We start from the raw sequence: 22,618 nt of genomic DNA on the forward strand, positions 1-22,618 counted from the left end.
TTTCCCTTGTATAATCTGTCCTCCAGGACCTGGACTCGTTCCTGACGTGGCTGGTGCAGACCCAGATGGCGGCGGCGTCCGACGAGCTCCCCAACGCCCTGGAGGAGGCGGAGCGCCTCATCAACCTCCACGCGGCGCTGAAGGAGGAGATCGGCCGCTACGAGGAGGACTACGAGCGCCTGCAGGCCGTCAACGAGCTGCTGGAGACGGAGGAGGCGCCGCTGCCGTACGCCGCGCTGCAGCAGTGGCTGCAGAAGCTGGACGTGGGCTGGAACAAGCTGCTGGAGATGTGGGAGAGCCGCAGGGAGGTGCTGGTCCAGGCGCACATCTTCCACCTGTTCCTGCGCGACGTCAAACAGGCCGAGGCCTTCCTCAACAACCAGGTTAGGCCGCGGGCGCCGATGAGTTGCGTGCGAGAAGGCCCTTGCTGGGGTTACGTTTATGGTGGGGGATGTATTTTGCTGAGTGACGTAGAAAGACGACTTGTGGTATGTACGGCTGATGGTCATGGAAGGCCCAGTACCCAGGAGAGACATCATGGTTCAGACAGACACTCTGGACAGACATAGCCCAGAGGGCAGTGTTGGAACTTCACCTGGGTGTGGTCCGTTGTTACATCCCTGCATGCTGCCAGGGAAACCACCAGACAGTCTGAGAGCGAGGAAGATAGAAAGGAAGAGAGGGAAAGAGAGAAAGAGGTGGCGAGACAGAGAGAGAGCGGGGGAAAGGAAAGGAGAGACAGAGAGAGACAGAGAGAGACAGAGAGTAAGAGAATTAGAGACATAAATGGACAGACGGGGAGAGAGAGGGAGAGAAGGTAGAGACAGAGAGAGAGGGACAGAGAGAGAGAAAGAGTTTAGAGAGAAGGTATATCCCCTAGCCCAGGTGTAGGGTGACCTAGGTGTTTGGATGGCAGGAGATTCCATGTGAGATGTGACATTAAATATGTAAGGACTGACTGGTAGTAGATCTGCAATGCAGCATCTCTTGTAACTCTATATCTATACTGTTACTCTCTCTCTCTCTCTCTCTCTCTCTCTCTCGCTCTCTCTGTCTCTGTCTCTCTCTCTCTCTCTCTCTTTCTTTCTCTCTCTCTCTCCCTCTCTCTCTCTCTCTCTCTCTCTCTCTCTCTCTCTCTCTCTCTCTCTCTCTCTCTCTCTCTCTCTCTCTCTCTCTCCTCCCCCTCTCTCTCTCTCTCTGTCTCTTTCTCTCATTGTCTCTCTGTCTCTCTCTTTCTCACCCTGTCTTTGATCCCCCTATCTCTCCTTCTGACCCTGTCTCTCTCAACATCTCTCTCTCTCTTTCTCTCTCTCTCCCTCTCTGTCTCCATTGTGGAAGGGGTGATTTGAGGCCCTGGCAGCTTGCTCCCCTTGCTGAGTGTGCTACAGTAGCAAACTCCTCTCATACCCACAGCCTGCAGTGTGTCACTGTGAGTCTGTGAGGTATTACACCGCACCAGTACTACGTTGGTCATGTAACATGTAACCAGTACTACGTTTCTGTATATAACTTTACTGTATGTACTAAATACTGTATATATGCCATATATGTACTCTAATTCTAAATCTAACTAGTAGGAGTACATCTATTGGCACTCTGTTAAGGTTGTTCTGTCTCTGATACTCATAAGACTGTGAGGAGATACACATTCATGTGTGGTGGTGACTGAAGACTGTGCAGGATGTTCTCAGGCCATGCATTAGAGGTATCACTGTACATGCACAGCAAGTCTCCTCCCCAGCTGAAATGTCAGATGGCATGACTGTCCGTGGCCTGGGTCTGCGTGTGTGTGTCAGTGAGAGTTGTTGTGTGTGTGTGTGTCAGTGTGAGTATGTGGAAGTGTGCATGTGTTACTGTGAATGTGTGTGTGTGTGTGTTAGTGTGAATGCGTGTGTGTTAATGTGTGTGTTTGTGTGGGGGTGTGTGAGGGTGTGTGTGAATATGTGTGTGTGAGTGTGAATGTGTGTGTGTGTCAGACCATGTGTCTCCTCTGGTTTGCTTGTAGACCCTGCCTCGGGGCCTAGAACAAGAGGCCATGGAATTTCCTCTTCAATAATAGTCAAAGAGAGAGACCCATGAACAAGCCTTTCTTTCTTACATTGTTTCTTTCCTCCGTTCTCTCTTTTCTCTTTTCTTCACTTTCTTTTTTTTAACTGAAGGGTCTTTGAGACTGTAGTTATAGCGTCAATTTATAATCTATCATGTCATATATCTAAAGTAACTACCATCATGTTGAAAAGAGGAAAACTACAATAGAAACAACTTTAGTTATGAGCATTTTCATTGTTTCTTACATTTACATTTACATTTATTCTTGCTTTGGCTCCAGGAGATGGAGCTAACCCGTGCTAAACTACTGTCTCCGGTCATCCCCCTGTCCCTCCCTGTTGCTCCAGGAGTCAGCCCTAGCCCACGTGGAGCTCCCCACCACGGTGGAGACGGTGGAGGCGGCCATCAAGAAGCACAAGGACTTCACCACCACCATGGAGCTCAACCTGCACCGCATCAAGGCCGTGATCGAGGCTGGGGAGAGCCTGATCAGCCAGAGCAACATCTACTCAGACCGCATCAAGGAGCGGGTCGACACGCTGGCTAAGAGGTGCGCTGCACACCGGGGGGAGTGGCTTTGCGTTCAGCTGTGGGTGGGAAATGCCCCGTTGACTTACAATGAAAGCTACGCCCCTGGTCCAGACACTGACCTGCTCCATGAGCATAGGGAGTCAGGTGGCTGAGCGGGTAGAGCATCGGGGCTAGTAATCTGAAGGTTGCATATATGTCTGGATTTATTGATGTACTGTATATCTGAAATATTGAAAACAAATTGGGTTTGGATTTATATGTGTGGTTTTGCTAGCCTGCAGGACTATGGGGTTTCATGCTTGTAGTGTTGGTTGTGAGGAACAACTTCACGGCGTGACCATTACAATGGTGCGCACATGCAGACAAAGACTCAGACACTGTGCAAAGACACATGACATGCTGTGGTCCTGAGCTCTCTAGTCTGGCCCTGGCTCAGAGCCACAGCACGTCAGGTGCTCTGATGTCTGGGGGCCCCAGCGAGGGCTGCGTGACGTGGGGCGAGAGGGATGAAGGCAGGGTAGGGGGTTGGGGGGCTGAGGTGTCAGGTGGGTGTGAGGGGGGATAGGGGGGAGAGGGGTGGTGGGGTTTAGGGAGGTGAGGGAGGATGTGAGAGAGGGAGGGGTGAAGGAGATTAGGGGGGAGGCTTCAGGGGTGAGGAATGCTCAGCTGGATTCTTCCCCCCCCCCACCCCATAATATCACAAGAAACATGCTGGGGGGGATTACAGAAGAGGGGGGGAGACAGCTGTTCCTGCGACGCCTCTATTCTGTTTGAATTATAATCCTCATTCACATTTGGTTGGTTGGTTAGACCTCTCACTCACAGAAGGTAATCCCACAGACAATGGATGAGAAAACACAACAGTTTAAAAGTTCAATTCTCAACCTGAAATAAATCCTTTATCCACTTATCCTGGATGAGTCCTAACCTGGTCATGGACGAGTTTCAACCAGGTTATGGATGAGTCCAAACCTGGTGAAGGATGAGTCTTAACCAGGGTAATGATGCATCCTAACCAGGTTATGGATGAGTCCTAACCAGGGTAATGATGCGTCCTAACCAGGTTATGGATGAGTCCTAACCAGGGTAATGATGCGTCCTAACCAGGTTATGGATGAGTCCTAACCAGGTTATGGATGAGTCCTAACCAGGGTAATGATGCGTCCTAACCAGGTTATGGATGAGTCCTAACCAGGTTATGGATGAGTCCTAACCAGGGTAATGATGAGTCCTAACCAGGGTCTAACTGTGTTCCTGTGGCGTGTGTCTTCCAGGGGTCACCAGAACCGGGAGCAAGCTCAACAGTGGCTGGAGAAACTCAACGGCCAGTGGGGTCTCCAGAGGTTCCTCCAGGACTGCCACGAGGTACCGGAACCTTCTACCAAACCTTTAAATGTATCTGCTGTCTGCTTGGTTTGAAAACTGGCGCATTGGTGTAGGTCTGGTGGTCTATACGTGAACGGCGGGATTTCTAGATGTCTTAGCTGTGATGGATAATGAATAATCTGTATTTGTTGGGGGTCGATCTCTATACCGTCCCCCATTCTGTCCTGTCTTCAACCACAGTAGCTACCACGCCCTGGCCTGGCCTGCTTTATTTAGGCTCTGCAACTTTCTCTCCCTGGACGCCTTGAATTATTTACTACACATCTCCTCATAAGTAATTCAGTAAAGAGAGAGTGTGTATATGCATATGTGTGTGTGTGTGTGTGTGTGTGAGAGAGTGAGGTGCACCCCACTCTGTGTGTGTGTGTGTGAGGAGTCTTCTCTCTGTGTGACCTCATGTAAGGTTGTTTCACTGCGACAGTTCGTGGGAATGCGAGGAGCTGGTCAGTAGTGTGATCATCACTTCCTGTGATAGCCGTGACTGTGACTTCCTGTGATGACAGGAATAGCCCCTCTGAACCAGAGAGAGAAGAAGAATGAGAGAGGGAGAGAGGAGGGATGAGAAAGAGAAAGGTGGGAAGAACATGCATGCATGTAGAGAGAGACATCTTGTCTCCATTTAGTTTCTTAGAGGGAGTTTGAGTTGGACTGCTTTTCCTCAATCCCAAATTCGATCTACTTACTGCTGTCTCCTTTTAAGCACAAAAACAACATCTTCTCTGACTCCGTATCATCAATCTTCTAACACGGTGAGTTCGGGGTTTGTGACAACCACCAATCAGGCATCTCTGGATGTGGAGCCTTGGTTGCGTGACCATGACCTGGGTTTGAATTGCTTATGTGGCCATCGAAGGTACGGACCAAAGAGTCTGATGTAGGGATGGACTATGCCCTTCTGTCTTTCTCGACAACCCAAACCCCCCCACCCATCCTCCCATCATCCTTAATCCCCCAGTCTTAGATAGACCCAATTCATTTAGGGTCTCTAGGGAGCTACTGTCTGAGACCTTTCACCCTTAACCCCAGCAAGACCCCCCCCCCCCTAGAGACCCTTGGTTACTGGAGGAGAGAGAGAGAGAGAAATAGAGATAACCTGGTGTCCTCAAAGAAAAGCTGGGCAGTAAATCTATCAAGTCACAAATAAATCATCCACCCCCCCACCCTCAATCTCTAACTCTCTTCTCTGTCTCTCTCAGCTTTGAAAATCTTAACACTCACTTTCACTTTGTTTCTCTCTTTTTCTCTCTCTCCCTCTCTCTCTCTTTTGCCTCTCCATCTCTCCATCGACGAGGTCTTCTTCCTATAAGGACTCTATTCCTCCACCCTCCTCTTCCCCTGGTCTCCCCGCTCTTCTGGCCCTCCCTCTCCCCCGCATGCCTTCCCTGGCCTCTCTCCTCCTCCCTGCCCAGGCACTGCAGTAGCGGCAGAGGAAACAGCATAGCACTGCTGGGGAGAGCCGGAACGCGAGAGAGAGAGAGAGAGAGAGAGAGAGAGAGAGAGGGAGAGGTATACTGAGGGAGGGAGGGATAAAAAGGACAGAGAGAGGGGCAGAGGAGCGGGAGGGGGAGGGGGAGGAGAGGATGACAACTCAGAGACAGGGGCGATTCTGGATTTCCTTGGAGGAGTGCAACCCCCTCCGCCCTCCCCCCTCCCCTTCTTTGACGCCAACCAACTCCCTCCCCCTCCATCCCTGCCTCCCTGGCAGCCTCTCGAGCTGAGACAGAGAGGCTGCGGGCTCTAGACCCTCCCAGCCCTCCGCTAGGCAGCCTGCTCTCTGCCTCAGTGGGGGAGGAGGGAGCGGAGGAGTGGAGAGGGCGGGGGAGTGGAGGAGTGGAGGAGGAGGGGAGAGTCTGGGGAGGGGTGGGCAGACCTGCTGCCTGCCTGCCATTTCATTGTTTTGGGAGGATCTTTGTTCTCTCTCTCCCATACTCTCTGTCTATCCCTCTCTTTTCACTCCCCCAACTCCCCCGCCCTCCGTCCCTCATACCTCCCTCCCTCTCTCGTCACTGATCCGCCTCCTCCTCATCTCTCCCTCTCTCCCTCTGGGTTGAGTGTAGAGGGGCTACAGTCACATAGAGGCAGCAGCAGTGCCAGTGAGGGAGAGAGGGAGGAAGCGAGAGAGAGAGAGAGAGAGAGAGATAGAGAGAGAGAGAGAGGAAGAGGGAGAGAGACAGAGGGAGGAAGAGAGAGGGATGAAGAGAGAGGGAGAGCGCAGTCTCTGCTCCAGCCTCAGTCTCTCAGCATCATCCTAGCTGGGTTTCCAGGAGCCTCGCTTGCCAGGCTTGAGTTCCTCCGCGTCTCCTCGTCGTTTCCTGGAGAAGCGCGTGTCTGCCTCTGTCTCGGCGGAGGAGAGCGCTGCCGTTAAACCGTTCGCCGGGATGGTGGCTTGAGAATGCGGATACCAACGGCCACCCGCCACAACCCCGTGGGGCATATCCGTTAGACGCTGCCTGCCGGTAAAATGGAGCGGATTTACCGTTATTTCGTGCGAGTCGGGGGAGGAGGGGAGGATGGAGAGGTGGAGAGGAGAATGGGGTGGATGTGGGTGGGAGGGAGGGAGGGAGGGAGCGAAAAGACAGAGATTGGAGAGAGGGTGATTTTTTACGTGAAATCTCCTGCTATTCTGATGTGGTGTGGACAAGAACTGCGCGTGTTCATGTTATTAGGAGATAAGACTTGATAGAAGAATTGAACCTCACGTGAGGATATTTTGGGGAAATGATAATTGCTGTGTTTGACTGTACTCACGCCTTGTATGGCAAAGAGATTGCAAGTGTTGAGATGTGTGTGTGTTCATCCGTCTGTGGTCGGTGTGTTTACTGTGTACGTGTGAATTCCTGTCACCATGCTTGTTGGTACACGTGTGTGTTTGCATACATGTGCCTGGTGTGTGTTATGAAATATGCATGTGTCGGAGCGACCTTGTTCCCATGTCTCTGCCAGCCTGCTTGTGTTCAGAACTATAGGGGGTATTCAGGCATTGTAGCGTTCAGTTCTTGGTGGGACTAAGGCTACTGTAGGCTACTGTATGTTTATCCTATATTTAGATAGGTGTGTGTATGTGTGTGTCATTGTGAAAACCCTTATCTATTACAGTAATCTCTAAACACATTTATGAATATGTGAATGTTTGTTTAGCTCATGTGGATATCTGTTATTAAATATATATATCTTGTGTGTGTGTGTAATATAGGTCTACATGTGAGTGTCTGTATATAGATGTGTGTATGTGTGTGGGTTTAAACAGCAATATATGAGTAAGTATGGTGTATTGCACATGAAAATGAATACTTATAGGCCCATGGGTTCGATTTACAAACCATGTAGGACATACAATACTGCACCTTTTGGAAACGGTTTAGATTAACCCGCCTACTGGTTACAAATAGCAAACGTGCGGCTGGTATGAACCTTGCTGTATGCGGTGGGCCTGTACTGACAGCAGTCTCTTCTCTGTGCCACCCCCCAGCTGGGAGACTGGGTGTCTGAGAAGATGCTGATGGCTGGAGACGGCAGCAGAGATGAGACCCAGAAGCTGCATAAGAAGTGGCTCAAACACCAGGCCTTCATGGCCGAGCTGGCCCAGAACAAGGAATGGCTGGACAAGATTGAGAGGGTGAGTACTGTGCTAGCTACTTTATTTGACTCAGAAGAATATGTCCTTCTGATGTTGGCTTACTTGTTTGAATTTCATTTGAACTGGAACATCTGTAGACTGCATCTTGAGCAGTACTTGATCTTGTAACGTGTTTAAGAGTAACCCGATTGAACTTGGTGTGAGTTTTTTGCTTGGAACATTCGTACTTGAGTCAACCTTGTGTCAAGGACAGAGGCAGAAGCAGGTGTTGTGTTTGTGTGTCTGGGTGTGATCTCTGTGTGTGTGTGTGTGTCTGGGTGTGATCTCTGTGTGTGTGTGTGTGTGTGTGTGTGTGTGTTTGTATGGGGGGGGTAGTGGCAGGTGTTAACAGTAATCTGTGTGTTCTGGAACAGAGTCTTCCCTTATTTCATGATCCAGCAAGTTATTTTGTTCCTTTAGTTGTTAGGACATCTGTGTTTGCCATACTTATGTCAGCAAAAGGTATTCTGGCAACATCATCCATAGCATGTAACACCAGTTTATATGTCACAGTCTAAGTACCCGGTTTAGCCTAGGCCTATATCCTATAAACTGATCTTATGTGGTTCTAAGAACTCTTCCTGACGACACAGTTTCCTGATGACATCATACTGTATCTATGGTAAGAGCCAATCATATTACATCCTCACTGTATGAAAAGTTAGGTAACTAGGAGCTTGAGGCACATACACCCACAGGCTGACGAGCTGCTTGTTACAGTCCCTGTATCTCCCACATCCAGCTGACTCTCCCCAGCCTCAGCCCAGGAGGAGGACGGGGCTTTCCAGAGAGACAGAGCCGGTTTGAAGGAGAGGGCTTGTCTTCCGGAAAGTCATAGAGAGGGTGTCAGGTGTGTGTGTAAAGACGGAGACAGAGAGTCAGATGTGTGTGCTTGTAGAAAGAGAGAGAGAGAGAGAGAGAGAGAGAGAGAGAGAGAGAGAGAGAGAGACTCAGATGCGTGTTTGTAGAGGGCCGGCGGTGGTGATGTCATGTAGTCTGTCCATGAGTGGTGTGGCTCGCTGTTTCCAGTCATATACATTGAGGTCAGATCAGATGGCAGCATAGCGGTGAGAGAGACAGGACGAGAGACCTCCATTGTAGAGAAGCTCTCTGCCACACCCAGAGAGAGAGAGTGAACCTGACCTGGTATTGATCTAATATGGTCATGATTATACAATATTATGTTTCACTCTGCCTGGTAAATACACACCCTTTCTTGACTCCAACTATTCAAATACTATAAGAACTGTGCACTTCTGATACCTCTTCTGATTTTTCTGCAGTTCTTTTTTACAAGCATATTGTGCACTATTTGTATGTCTCATTGGATAAAAGCTACTTGTAAATTAATGAAATGTTGAATTGTAAAATGATTAGTCTAATATGGTAATCTTTCCTGTGGACCTGACTACAGTTCTAAGTGACCTAATGTGGTAATCAGTTGTATTTTAAGTTTCTTCCTGTACTGGATGACTTCTTGGTGTTGCTGCCCCCCCCCCCCCCCCCGCTCAGGACCCAAACACCAACACTGTTGGCCCCCATGCTGGTGAAACGTAATGTTGATGGGTCAACAACGCTGATGTGTTGAGACAAGGCACCCTCTTCTCCCTTTACAGCAATGTGTATGTGTGTGTGTGTGTCGGTTCTCTCTGTGTAATATCCTTACTCAACGTCTCTGGGTTGACTCTGTCACAGCTCACCTACACCACCCCTCAATAAAGCACCCAGCCAGGCCCCTAGTGTACACACACACACACACACAGAATGATTGACACGCACAGTACCACACAATCACACACTCTCTCTTTGTCTCTCTGTTTCTCCCTCTTTCTCACACACACACACACACACGCTCCTCTGATAAAGGGCAAGTGCAGGTCCCGTGTGTACATGCTGTATACCAGGGCCCTGAGGACCCTGTGTAGAGATCTCCAGCTAGGCGGCTAGCCAGTTATAGACCGTCATCCAACACAACGCTGTCTCCATGTCACATTAAAACATTACAACCATGGAGGTGTGACTGAGGGCCGACCGTGGCAGGATGTCTCCGCGGGGGTCTCTGAGAGTCGAGTTGGGGGGAGAAGGGATCCAGGCAGAGTTGGCAGGTTCAAATCGACTCCCCTGGATGTTCATGTGTGCAGGCTGGGTTTCACAGGCTGATGTCGGGGTACACGGTAAGGCTACTGTATGCTTTTAGGATTTTCTTGAGGTCGTTGTGTAGTTTTGTGTGCCTAGCTTAGCCTAGTCTAGCCCAGCCGTTGCATAGCCCAGCCTTAGCTTAGCCCAGCCTTAGCATAGCCCAGCCTTAGCTTAGCTCAGCCCAGCCGAGAAGAGCAGAGCCTAATGCTAGCTGTTGGAGAGATTCACAGCCTTCAAGGTAACCTCCTCTCTGACCTGCCCTCCCGGCCTTTCAAAGCACCCGTGCTCTTCTATCTGTCAGCTTGTGGCTGTGCAGTGTTCGGTAGCCTGGGAGGGGTTCTAGAATGTGAACAGGCTGGGAGGTTGTCTAGAACGCGAGGAGGCTGGAAAGTGTTCGAGAACACGCCAGTAGAAGGTGTTCACCACGCCTGGTGTCACAACCACCCGACAGGAGAGCGGAGCAGGAAATCTGGAGCACTGACTGTTCTCTTGGTTCGCCTGGCGCCGTCTGTCACGAGGTGCGTGTGTGATGCTGCCAGTGAGGTGCGACCTCCTCGCCAGGCAGAGGGGAACGAGGCTGCGCTTGCAGACGTTGCCAGGCAACAGCCAGTCTCCCCCTCCCTCCCTCCCTCCCTCCCTTCCTCCCTCCGTCTGGCGTAGCTCATGTGTGAAGGTCATTTGAACTGCCGCTCTCTCACACATCCAGACATCCGCTTTCCACAGCACAGGCAGGAAGCAGGAAGTGCACCCGGCAGGAAGTGATGTCAGATCCTCAGTTAATCTGGGTGTCCTGGGTGAGCGAGGGGAAGGGGGGGGGGTCTCAACCGTCTTCTTGTCCTCCATCAGTTACAATAGAAAGGAAGAGAGCGTCCTGTCATAATGAGACATGACTAATTACCCATAAGCCTTTACAATTTTTTGGAGGAGGTAAATTACTCCTGGACACCAACACGGGCTGCTATAGCTAACTGAATGGAGGCAACAGTAGCAACATTAGATACATTTGGCCTATAAATGGATTTACGTGTACACCGTTGGTTGTCATCATGTAATTTTGCGAGATTAAAGCCTTTTCTAATGATAAATGATTGTTTGCATACTTTTTGTGAAGGAACAACATTTAGCTAGAGATACATTTAGCTAATGTAGGATTTTTCTGATGGAGGTCCCGGGTTCCTGCTAGTCCTGGGAAATCTGTGTTGTCATGCCTCAAATTTAATTCAACCAAGCCTGCCATCTTCCCTAGTTTTGGGTCCTACAGCGTGTACAGTATACTGTAGGCAGCGCGGCGCCTGTTCCTTTACGAGGTACAGCTAGCTAGTTAACTAGTGTCTAACCCCACAGGCCTCAAGGTTTTCTCTGTAGTTTCTCTGATCATGAATTGGCCTTGTTATCTCATTACTGTAAGAGTGAGGATCTCACCCAGAGGCCCCCACACCCACTCTGGGTGAGCACAGCCCCCGGAGAGCAGTCACAGAGGGGGAGCTGGCTGTGTGTGTGTGGTGTGGCTGTTAGGCTGTGTGTGGTGTGGCTGTTAGGGTGTGTGTGTGTGGCTGTTAGGGTGTGTGTGTGTGGCTGTTAGGCTGTGTGTGGTGTGTGTGTGTGACTGTGTGTGGTTGTGTGTGTGTGACTGTGTGTGGTCTGGTTGTGTGTGTATGACTGTGTGTTGTGTGGTTGTGTGTGTGTGTGACTGTGTGTGGTGTGGTTGTGTGTGTGTGTGACTGTGTGTGGTTGTGTGTGTGTGTGACTGTGTGTGGTCTGGTTGTGTGTGTGTGACTGTGTGTTGTGTGGTGTGGTTGTGTGTGTGTGTGACTGTGTGTGGTGTGGCTTTTAGAGTGTACGTTGTGTGTGTAGTACTAATAGTTCTGTTTTTGAACTGGTAAGCTAATATTAAACCTCAATGACACATCGTTATCAGGGATAATGATAACAACAACATAATCTAAGCCTTTTAGTGTAAAACAGATTTTATAATGATATGTCCTGCCCGAACATACAGACACGAGCACACACTCTGGGAACATTCTCTTTAAACCTATATTGTTTGTTGTTGTTCGTTGTTTGTCTGTCGTAGTGATGCAGGGTGCTGAGAGAGAGAGGTAGGACAGGGAGTGAGAGAGAGAGAGAGAGAGAGAGAGAGAGAGAGAGAGGTGGGACAGGGAGAGAGGGAGTGAGAGAGAAGCGAGAGAGAGGAAGGAGGGAGCAGAGAGGACATGCCAAAGAAACTTGGTATCAGATTAGAGAGAAGGATTCATAGAGAGAGACTAAGGGAGAGGGAAGGCAAGGGCATGGGGAAGATGGGGGGACAGGGAAAGGAAGAGATGAGGGAAAGGAGGCAAATACAGGAGAAAGAGGGATAGGGAGAGAGAGAGTTGGACAGAGAGTCGGGTATGGGGGAGATGAAGGGATGGGGTAGAGGAGGGAAATGGAGAGCAAAGGGATCAGGAGAAAGAGAGAGGAATACGCAGAGAGAGGGAAGCTGATGGATCCAGCTTCAGTCTTACGTAACACATGTCACACAGCGCAATTTCCAACCCTCGTACAGCAGGACAGCTTTAATACTCTGAGAACCAGGCTTTAGTAGCTCTAATATGTGTGTGTGTGTGAGAGAGTCTGTGTGTGTGAGTCTGTGTGTGTGAGTATGTGCCTGTGTGTGTATTTCTACCATGCACAGGGGTACCCCCAGGCATATTCACACATTGCTGCAAATATTGTCAGTAGATTCAACCTGCCAAACGTGTTGACCACACGTTAGGTAATTCTAGTTCAATAACAGATGCTGGATATTGTATACATGATACCATAATGATGATGGGGATTCTGAACACCATCTGTTCATTGGCTTTACTGTAATTCTATCAAATCGAGCTCCTAAACCCAGCTTCTACCCTTTCTTCCTCTCACCCTTTTCCACACTATATCTCTCCCTTCCACCCTCTCATTCTCCCCCTCTTTCTCTTTCTCCCTATCACTCCCCTCTCCCTCCCTTTCTTCCTCTCTCTCCCTGCCTCTTTCTCTCTCTGTTCCCTATTGAGTTGTCCGATTAAATGATTTCACAAAGCAATGCCAAAATAAGAAGGAAACGTCAGATTCTCGCTGGTGTGTCTGTTTAACATGGTTCTGGTTCTGGCCCCTCTCAGGTAGAAACAGGGCCTGGGTCTGGGCCTGGGTCTGGAGCTATAGCTGGAGTTAGGGCTGGGGTAGGGATGTTTGTGGAGGCTGGGGCTGGAGTTAGGGATGGGGATGGGGCTGGCTGTAGAACAGACAGGCTGCTTTTAATTCCTGGAAGGGATTTGAGGTAGAGAGAGATCTGGCTAGCCTGGTTTCATGTCCTCGGGGACTGCTGACTCTCAGATACACACACAGGGAGATACATTCACACACAAATGAATAAATGCATGCTCGCATCTATGCACTTGTGCACACTGCCTCGGATATGGGGTGAAGTACAGCTGGGTGGGAGGGGTGTGTTGGGGGGAGGGGTGAGGGGGAAAGGGAGGGTGGGGGGGGCTGAAAATAGGGTCTGTTCTCTGCAAGGTGGGGGAGGGGAACCAAAGGGAAATATGAAAGGAGGGAGGGAGCAAGGGAGCAGGTGTTTGAAAGGGGGAGTGGAGAGATGGAGAAAGGGCGGAGGGGGGGTGTTGGATGAGTGCCGACGGAGAAAGGGATGCAGGCGGGGGGGGGGGGGGGCGGGGGGGGTGCATTATGGGGGCTTTATTGAGCGGGCAGGGGGCAGGGCCTGGGAGGGGGGGAGGGGGGGAGGGGGGGGGGGAGCAGGGAGGGGGGCCGGAGCTGGAAAGGGGCCGGGCCTGGGGCTGGGGGTGCTAATCTCTCCTTTGGTGCTAGCGGCTGGGTCTGCGTCTGCATGGTCATGAATATCAAGTCAGGTGATTAGAGGGTTAACGACCCAGTATGTTAGGACACCAGGCAGGGATGGAGAGATTGTGTGTGTCGGGGAGGAGGGGGGGGGGACCAGTTAGAGGGAAGGAGAGACTGTATGGGTAGAAGGCCATAGGGAGGTATAGATTGGTGAGGTACAGGGATAAAGGGATGGAGAGATTGGAGGGGTAGTGCGATGAAAAGGTGAGATATTTCTTATGGAGGGCCAGATGGAAGTAGAAGGATGGAGTAGAGTGATTTAGTAGTAGTTTAGTAGAGTTTGACCACATATATTAGTTTTAAGATTCCTATATGTCCAATGTGCACCTTCCTGCCAAAGTAAATTCCTTGTCTGTGCAAATGTTCATGGCAAATAAAACCCCTTTCTGATTCTGTAGTGTAGTGTATTTGTGATGGCCCCGACACAGCCGCTCCGCTGATGCTACCTGGGGGGGCCCCAGGGGCCCTGCTAACCCAGTTAGAGCTGCTCTGCTGGGCCTCGCTGCAGTCTGATCAGCCTGCCTGAGACGGATGGCTAGAGGCCCAGCCTTCTGCCTCTCATAGGGGTAGAGGAGAGATGAGAGGTCTCGAGCCGGTTCATCTGAGCTGCTGGGCGGTGCGGGCTGCGTGTATCTCCCTCTGTCGTCCGTCTGTCTCTCTCCTTTCCTTTCGCCTTTCAGTCTCTCCGTCCTCCACTTCTCTCTCCATTTCTTTCTTTCTCTGCTTCGCTCTCTCTCTGTTTCCATCTCTTTCCCTCTTTTTTACCCCTCTCTTTACTCTCTGTTGTTATTCTGTTAACTGTAACTCTCTCTCTCTCTCTCTCTCTCTCTCTCTGTCTCTACAAGCACACACACACATCTGACACCCTCTCTAGGGCTTTCCGGGTGACAAGCCCTTAACTTTTTCCGGAACCGTTTCTCTCCGTCTATCTCTCTCGTAACTGTTCCTCTCCCCCCCCCCCCTCCCTCGTCCTCCCTCGTCCTCCTTCCAGGAGGGCCTGCAGCTGATGCAGGAGAAGCCTGAGCTGAGCCCAGTGGTCAGGAGGAAGCTGGGGGAGATCCGGGAGTGCTGGCAGGACCTGGAGAGCACCACCCAGGCCAAGGCCCGCCAGCTGTTCGAGGCCAACCGGGCCGACCTCCTGGTCCAGAGCTACTCCAGTCTGGACCACCGGCTGGGCCAGCTCGAGGGTCAGCTATGCTACGTGGACCCGGGCCAGGATCTGACCAGCGTCAACAAGCAACTCAAGAAACTTCAGGTCTCTGTGCCTGCTGGGGTTTTGTTAGACTGGATTCCTGTTTGTTTATTGTTGAGCTGTTTATTGGGTGAATCTTCGTGACCTCGGGAGTGTCAGGAAACGACGGAGCGTCTGATTTGTCGAATGTGCATTTTGTATTTGTTTGGAGTTATTTTGTGTGTTTTTTTGCTTTGTCTTATTTGGATGAGTATTGCTCTGTGAGATTGATTGATTTGCTATTTTTGTCAGAAAGCCAGCCTGTACTCCAATGGATGGTCATTGGAGAAGTCAGACTCACACGCACACACACTCTTACATAGATACACACACATGCACCCACACACACACACACACATGGTCTGTCATCATGTCACCATCTCTCATCTCCTCTCCAACAGCATGACGTTGCTTAGACTTCCTTTTAAGCCAGCCTTTGTTGCTACTCTTACTGTACGCTCTCCAACCACCATCCAACCATCCAACCATCTAACCACCATGCAACCACCAAACAGGGGTACAGTACTCTTCTCTCTTCGGTTTGTCTCTGTCGTGCTCCTCCTCTCCTCCTTTAATTTCCTCTCCTCCTCTCCTCCTCTCCTCCTTTCCTCTCCTCCTCTCCTTTCCCCTTCTCTTCTCTTCTCTCCTTTCCTTCCCTTTCCTTTCCTTCCCTTCCCTTCCGTCCCCTCCCCTCCTCTTCTCCTCCTCTCCTCTCCTCCTTTCTTCTCCTCTCCTCCTCTCCTCTTCTCCTCTCCCCTCCTCCTTTCCTCTCCTCTCCTCTCCTTCTCCCTGTTGTCTCCCCTGATCTTGGTGAGATCAGCATCACGGTTCTGCCACTTTCTGTTTAACTATGCATGATATCTGTGTGTGTGCATGCACAGCGTGTGCTAGTGTGTATGTGTGGGTGTGTGTGTGTGTGTGTGTGTGAGAGTTGAAAGCGTTCCCTTTTGACCATTTCACTGACACTGCTAAAGATATTATTGTCGTGTTCAGTTGCAATGATTTATTTACGTCAAGTGAATCATTTCTGAAGCCGCGTGGAGAACTGGGCTGTAAATACTGTAACTGTATAGGGGAACACCCCATACACTACCTCTGTGCTGTGAGAGAATGTGTCTGTCTGTATCTGTCTCCTTGTCTGTCTGTCTGTCTGTCTGTCTGTCTGTCTGTCTGTCTGTCTGTCTGTCTGTCTGTCTGTCTGTCTGTCTGTCTGTCTGTCTGTCTGTCTGTCTGTGTGTGTGTGTGTGTGTGTGTGTGTGTGTGTGTGAGGGATCAGATGGCTGGTTGAACCAGAGCTGTTCATCTCCAGTGTTCCTACTGTGGCACTGTGATAAAAGGGAGGTGTTGAAATCGAGAAGGAGAGATCGTCCTCATTCTGCCACCCACTCCTAATCTCTCCCTCCCTCCCTCCCTCGTTTCTTCTCTCCCTTTCAAACCCTTCCTTTTCCTGCTGTCTACTTGTCTTCGCCCATCCGTCCTTCCTTCCGATTTCTTTTCACGCTCCTCCCTTCTCCCTCCTCCCTCTATCCCTTCCTGCGTTCCACCCCACCCCCCTCTCCTCCTCCTCCTCCTTCTCCACCTCTCCCCATCCACTCCCCACTCCTCCACCCACACTCCATGACTTCCTCTCCCCCCCTCCCCCCCTCCCCCCCTCCTCATCCTCATCCATCCCCCATCCCCCTCCCTCTTCCCTTCATCTCCCTTCCTCCCGCCCCCCCCCTCCTCCACCTCCCTTCCTCCCCCCCGCCAGACCATGGAGAGCCAGATGGAGGCGTGGTACCACGAGGTGGGGGACCTCCAGGTGCAGACGGCCTCCATGCCCCAGCAGGGCCAGATCCGGGACACGGTGGAGGAGCGGCAGGTTGCCGTGGAGACGCGCATGGTGCGGCTGATCGAGCCTCTGAAGGAGCGCCGGAGGATCCTGCTGGCCTCGAAGGAGGTGCACCAGGTCGGACGAGACCTGGAGGACGAGATCGTGAGTGGAGCACACACACACACACAAGCTCTTCACACACAGACATGCAAACGCGTACACACTCCCACGCATCACGCGCACACACACGCACACACACACACAACTGTGTTTATGGTATTTTGCTACTGTAGCTGTGTTGAGAGGTATTGTACACACCCCACTTCCTGTTCCTGGTGTGTGTTCTGACGTCACTTCCTGTGGTTGTAGCTGTGGGTGCAGGAGCGCCTCCCCATGGCCACGTCCCAGGAGCACGGCTCGAGCCTGCAGGCTGTCCAGCAGCACATGAAGAAGAACCAGGTGACCCCCCTCAACTCCTGTCTAGCTTCATATCTCTCTCTCGTCTCCATATCTCGCTCCTCTTCATCTCTTTATCCTTCTCTCTGTCCTCTTCATCTCTGTCGCCTCTTCATCTCTCTCTCCTTCTATCTCTCCTCTTCATCTCTCTCTCCTCTTCATATCTCTATCCATCCCTCTCTCCACCCCTCCACCCTCCCCCCCTCTTCCCCTCGTCTTCGCCCGTCCTCCCCCCATCTCACCGGAAGGTTCCGCTGCGTGCATCTTCCTCGTCTCTCATCTGCGCCGCCCCCTCTCCCCTTCCAGCCTCTCTCCTCATCATTTCCCTCTCTCACCCGATCGGGCTCCCTCTCACCTCGGCTCCTCCGTCTCCACGCATCACCCGAGGGCAAACGGGATGGTAACCAGCTCCTGCTTCTCTTCCCTCCCTCCCTCCCTCCCTCCCTCCCTCCCTCCCTCCCTCCCTCCCTCCCTCCCTCCCAGAGCCTCCAGAGGGAGCTGGAGGGCCACCGGGGCCACGTGGAGGAGGTGCTGGAGCGGGCGGGCCTGGTGGCGTCCATGCGCAGCCCCGAGGCGGACTGCGTGCGGGCGGGGCTGGAGCAGCTGGCGTACGTGTGGGCCCTGCTGTGGGCGGAGACGGAGCGGCGGCAGCTGCTGCTGGACGCCACCTACCAGGCCCAGCAGTACTACTACGACATGGCCGAGGTGGAGGCCTGGCTCAGCGAGCAGGAGCTGCACATGATGAACGAGGAGAAGGGCAAGGTGTGTGGGGGGGAGGGGCCACAGGGGGGGGAGGGGCCACGGGGGGGGGGGGGGGGGGGCGCTGTGTGTGTGTCATTAGCATTGTTCCCCGTGTCTTTAGCGTGTGTGTGTGTGTGTGTGTGTGTGAGCCCGCCTGACGCCGGTGTGTGTGTGTGCGTGTCCAGGACGAGCCCAGCACCCTGCAGCTGCTGAAGAAGCACCTGGTCCTGGAGCAGACCATCGAGGACTACGCTGAGACCATCGGCCTGCTGTCCCAGCAGTGCAGACAGCTGCTGGAGATGGGACACCCCGACAGGTGAGGCGCCACGCCACCTCCCTCCACCCTCTCTGCTGTCCCCTGCTGTTCTGTCCCCTGCTGTCCTGTCCCCTGCTGTCCTGTCCTGTCCCCTGCTGTTCTGTCCTGTCCCCTGCTGTCCTGTCCCCTGCTGTCCGGGCCCCTGCTGTTCTGTCCTGTCCCCTGCTGTTCTGTCCTGTCCCCTGCTGTCCTGTCCCCTGCTGTTCTGTCCTGTCCCCTGCTGTCCTGTCCTGTCCCCTGCTGTTCTGTCCCCTGCTGTTCTGTCCTGTCCCCTGCTGTCCTGTCCCCTGCTGTTCTGTCCTGTCCACTGCTGTTCTGTCCTGTCCCCTGCTGTCCTGTCCTGTCCCCTGCTGTCCTGTCCCCTGCTGTCCTGTCCCCTGCTGTTCTGTCCTGTCCCCTGCTGTTCTGTCCTGTCCCCTGCTGTTCTGTCCTGTCCCCTGCTGTCCTGTCCCCTGCTGTTCTGTCTTGTCCCCTGCTGTTCTGTCCCCTGCTGTTCTGTCCTGTCCCCTGCTGTTCTGTCCTGTCCCCTGCTGTTCTGTCCTGTCCCCTGCTGTCCTGTCCCCTGCTGTTCTGTCCTGTCCCCTGCTGTTCTGTCCCCTGCTGTTCTGTCCTGTCCCCTGCTGTTCTGTCCTGTCCCCTGCTGTTCTGTCCTGTCCCCTGCTGTTCTGTCCTGTCCCCTGCTGTTCTGTCCTGTCCCCTGCTGGCCCTCTGCTGTTCTCCAGAGAAAAAGCCGAGGGATGTTCTCTCCTGGGCAAGTCCACTCTGATCACGCTCGTCTCTCTCCCTCTTCCTCCCCCCTCTCTCCTTCCGTCCCCCGTCCCCCTCAGCGAGCAGATCAGCAGGCGCCAGTCCCAGGTGGACCGTCTGTACGTGTCCCTGAAGGACCTGGTGGAGGAGAGGAAGTCCCGGCTGGAGCAGCAGTACTGGCTGTACCAGCTGAGCCGCGAGGTGGCCGAGCTGGAGCAGTGGATCGCCGAGAGGGAGGTGGTGGCCAGCTCCCCAGAGCTGGGCCAGGACTACGAGCACGTCACGGTCAGTAGGGCTGATGATGCTCACTCTGCATGTACACACACACACACACACGCACACACACCCACTGGCATGTCAGCAATATTTATGAAGTGGAAAAGGAAGAAACTAGACGCTGTCATGTCAAACGTGATCCAGTGTTGTGTGTCCTAGGTGTAGGGTTGTGCCTGTGTCTGTGCGGAGGCCCCTGGCCCTGAGTCTGAGCCAGGGTGTTCAGGCCTGATGTCCGCCGTCGTGTCTAACCTCTGCAGATTCTGCAGGAGAAGTTCACCGAGTTTGCCTCGGAGACCAGCGGCGTGGGCCAGGAGCGCGTGACGGCCATCAACCAGATGGTGGACGAGCTGATCGACTACGGCCACGCCGACGCCGCCACCATCGCCGAGTGGAAGGACGGCGTGAACGAGGCGTGGGCCGACCTTCTGGAGCTGATGGAGACGCGGGGACAGATGCTGGCCGCCTCACACCAGCTGCACAAGTTCTTCTCAGACTGCAGAGAGGTAGAGGAGACAGGAGGCATGACTGACCACACCTGACCACACCTGACCACTACTGACCAGTACTGACCAGTTCTGACCAGTTCTGACACATACTGACCCACTCAACAACACTGACTAACGCTGACCTGTACTGACCAATACTGACCCACCGATCCACTGACCAATACTGATTAGCGCTGACCTACACTGACCAATACTGACCAACGCTGACCAATACTGACCAGTACTGACAAGTACTCACAAGTACTGACCAGTACCTCATGAAACAAATTGTGCTAAAAAACTGCAGAGAGGTCTAAAACATCTTTTTGTGGATCAGATAAATATGACATGAATAAGTGTCAAAATGTCTATGTACATGGACAGGAACCAAAAGACTGAGGACTTAAGCATAAACACACTGCCATCTGCTTAGACTGTGGATGGTTGTAAAAGCCTCACTGGTCTCATGTGGACTGAACATGCCTGTGTACGATGACCAAGTGTTTTACTTAGTAATGACAGTTCTAACAGGCATTGGAGCTTGAAGCTGCACAGGCCTTTGACTGTTCTCTCCTGCTTTCTGCCCCCTCCCTCTCACACACTCACACAAATACACACACACACACACACACACACGTACACACACACGTACACACACACACACACACACACATGCACACACACACACAAACACTCACCCAGGTCCTGGCTCAGATCGATGACAAGCAGCGTCGTCTCCCGGAGGTGCGAGCACGCCAGGGGGGCACGCCCAACACCAGCACGCTGCAGAGGCTCATGCACAGCTTCGAGCACGACATCCAGCTGCTCGTCACCCAGGTGACACGCATGCACACGCCGTAGCCAATCAGGTCTCAGGGCTGGCCTCTTGTACCTGTTTGGATCCATTTGAGTGTGGGAGTTCGAAGCGTGCACTAATGCATGTTTTTTGTTGTTGTGTGTATGTTTGTGTGCGTGTCTGTGTATGTGTGTGTATTGTGTGTGTATTGTGTGTGTGTGTGTCCAGGTGCGGCAGCTTCAGGAGAGTGCCGCCCAGCTGAGGACGGTCTATGCCGGGGAGAAGGCCGAGGCCATCGCGGGCCGCGAGCAGGAAGTGATGCGCTCCTGGAAGGAACTGCTGACTTCCTGCGAGGAGTGCCGTGTGCAGATTACCACGGCGACGGACAAGCTGCGGTTCTTCGGCGTGGTGCGCGACCAGATCATGTGGATGGACAGCATCATCTGTCAGATAGGAACCGGGGAGAAACCCAGGTACCCTGCCTTAGAAAACACCTTCTTCCTGTTTTCAAGTTGTTTCGACCGCGCGCAAAATCAGAAAATGATGGTAGAAACACTACTTTATCTGCCATAACCCCCAAAAATACTCCTGAACAAGCTCAGATGTCATTTCTAGAGTTACATTAGTTTTTCTACGGTTAAAACACTTTAAGAAGAAACACTATTTCAAGATGAACTATAAAGATAAAAAGATATATCGGGAATGTCCCAGTAGCTACAGCTTGTAACTGTGTTAATGTCTTTAATGAGCACCATGGCAAGGCCTACATTTGACCTTGTCAAAATGGCCGCTGTTCAATGTTCCTCCTGTGTGTGTGAGGCAGGCTGGCCGGCCCCTGTCTCGGTGGGTGTGTAACCCTCTGCTCTTCTCCCTCACCGTCAGCGCGCTGCCCCGAGAGCTAACCTCGTCCTGTGGGCTGTCTGGTCCTTTCAGGGACGTGTCGTCTGTGGAGGTGCTGATGAACTACCACCAGAGCCTGAAGAGCGAGGTGGAGGCACGCAGTCGCAGCGTGCTGCAGTGTATCGAGATGGGCAAGACTCTGCTTGCCGCCCGCAACCCCGCCGCCGAGGAGGTAACCACGGTTACACCGGTCGGATCCCCCCTCCCCAAACCCACGCCTCACTTTTCAGTGATGTACAGGATGCTGTTCTGGAGGCTGGCGGGCACGTCGGACACAGACTCGACCCAAGAAGTTGGGAGACGATAGATGTTTGGTGGCTTACCGTGTGTTTTTGTCCTGTGATTGGTTGTTTCTCAGATCAAGGAGAAGCTGGACAAGGTGGTTGCTAAGCAACATGAGCTGTCGGAGAAGTGGGACAAGCACTGGGAGCTGTTGCAGCACAGTGAGTGACCCTGAGACAACCTACATACACACTCAAACACACACACACTTACACACACATACTCACACACTCACACACACACACACACGCACAATCACACACACTCGCTAACTCACTCACACACACACACACACACACACTCACACTCACTCACACACACTCACACACACGCACGCACGCACGCACGCACACACACACATACACAGACAAACTCTCACACACACACACACTCACACTCACACACACTCACACACACACACACACACACACACACTCACACACACACGCACACACACACACACACACACACACACACACACACACAGACACACACACACTCACACACACCATACATAAGTCTCTAATGTTATTCCCTCTCCTCCTCTCCTCCTCTCCTTCCCATCTCTCCCCCCCCAGTGTTGGAGGTGCACCAGTTTGCCCAGGAGGCGGTGGTGGCTGAGGCGTGGCTGACAGCCCAGGAGCCCTTCATCAGCAGCAAGGAGCTGGGCGCCAGCGTGGACGAGGTGGAGCAGCTGATTCGTCGACACGAGGCCTTCCGGAAGGCGGCGGCCACCTGGGAGGAGCGCTTCAGCTCGCTACGGCGACTCACCACGGTAACGGCATCAGTCCCCCCCCACACACCCCCCGCTGAGGGGTCAGGGGTCAAGAGGAAAATAAATGTTTGTGTCTCTGATTACAGCTCTGACTCTGACTTAGATTCAAATCATGGTTCTGATTTTGACTCAGATTCTGACTCAGATTTTGCTTTTCCACTGACCACCATGTTGGCTTTGTCTCCAAAGTGACCTGTGAT

At 52.5% G+C, this 22,618-nt stretch overlaps 1 protein-coding gene across 1 annotated transcript in view; it reads left to right on the forward strand.

Moving 5' to 3' along the window:
• LOC124478256 (spectrin beta chain, non-erythrocytic 4-like) overlaps positions 1-22,618 on the forward strand; it is a 54,321-nt gene that overhangs the window by 22,960 nt on the left and 8,743 nt on the right. Inside the window, 16 exon segments of the mRNA XM_047036482.1 lie at positions 27-383; positions 2,397-2,599; positions 3,855-3,945; positions 7,436-7,582; positions 14,592-14,855; positions 16,582-16,806; positions 17,014-17,103; positions 17,584-17,862; positions 18,027-18,157; positions 18,985-19,189; positions 19,438-19,683; positions 20,368-20,502; positions 20,690-20,934; positions 21,344-21,533; positions 21,720-21,804; positions 22,222-22,418. Coding sequence (XP_046892438.1) covers positions 27-383; positions 2,397-2,599; positions 3,855-3,945; positions 7,436-7,582; positions 14,592-14,855; positions 16,582-16,806; positions 17,014-17,103; positions 17,584-17,862; positions 18,027-18,157; positions 18,985-19,189; positions 19,438-19,683; positions 20,368-20,502; positions 20,690-20,934; positions 21,344-21,533; positions 21,720-21,804; positions 22,222-22,418 — 3,090 coding nt within the window.

Source organism: Hypomesus transpacificus, chromosome 15, assembly GCF_021917145.1.
Source record: "Hypomesus transpacificus isolate Combined female chromosome 15, fHypTra1, whole genome shotgun sequence".
NCBI classification, from domain to species: domain Eukaryota; kingdom Metazoa; phylum Chordata; class Actinopteri; order Osmeriformes; family Osmeridae; genus Hypomesus; species Hypomesus transpacificus.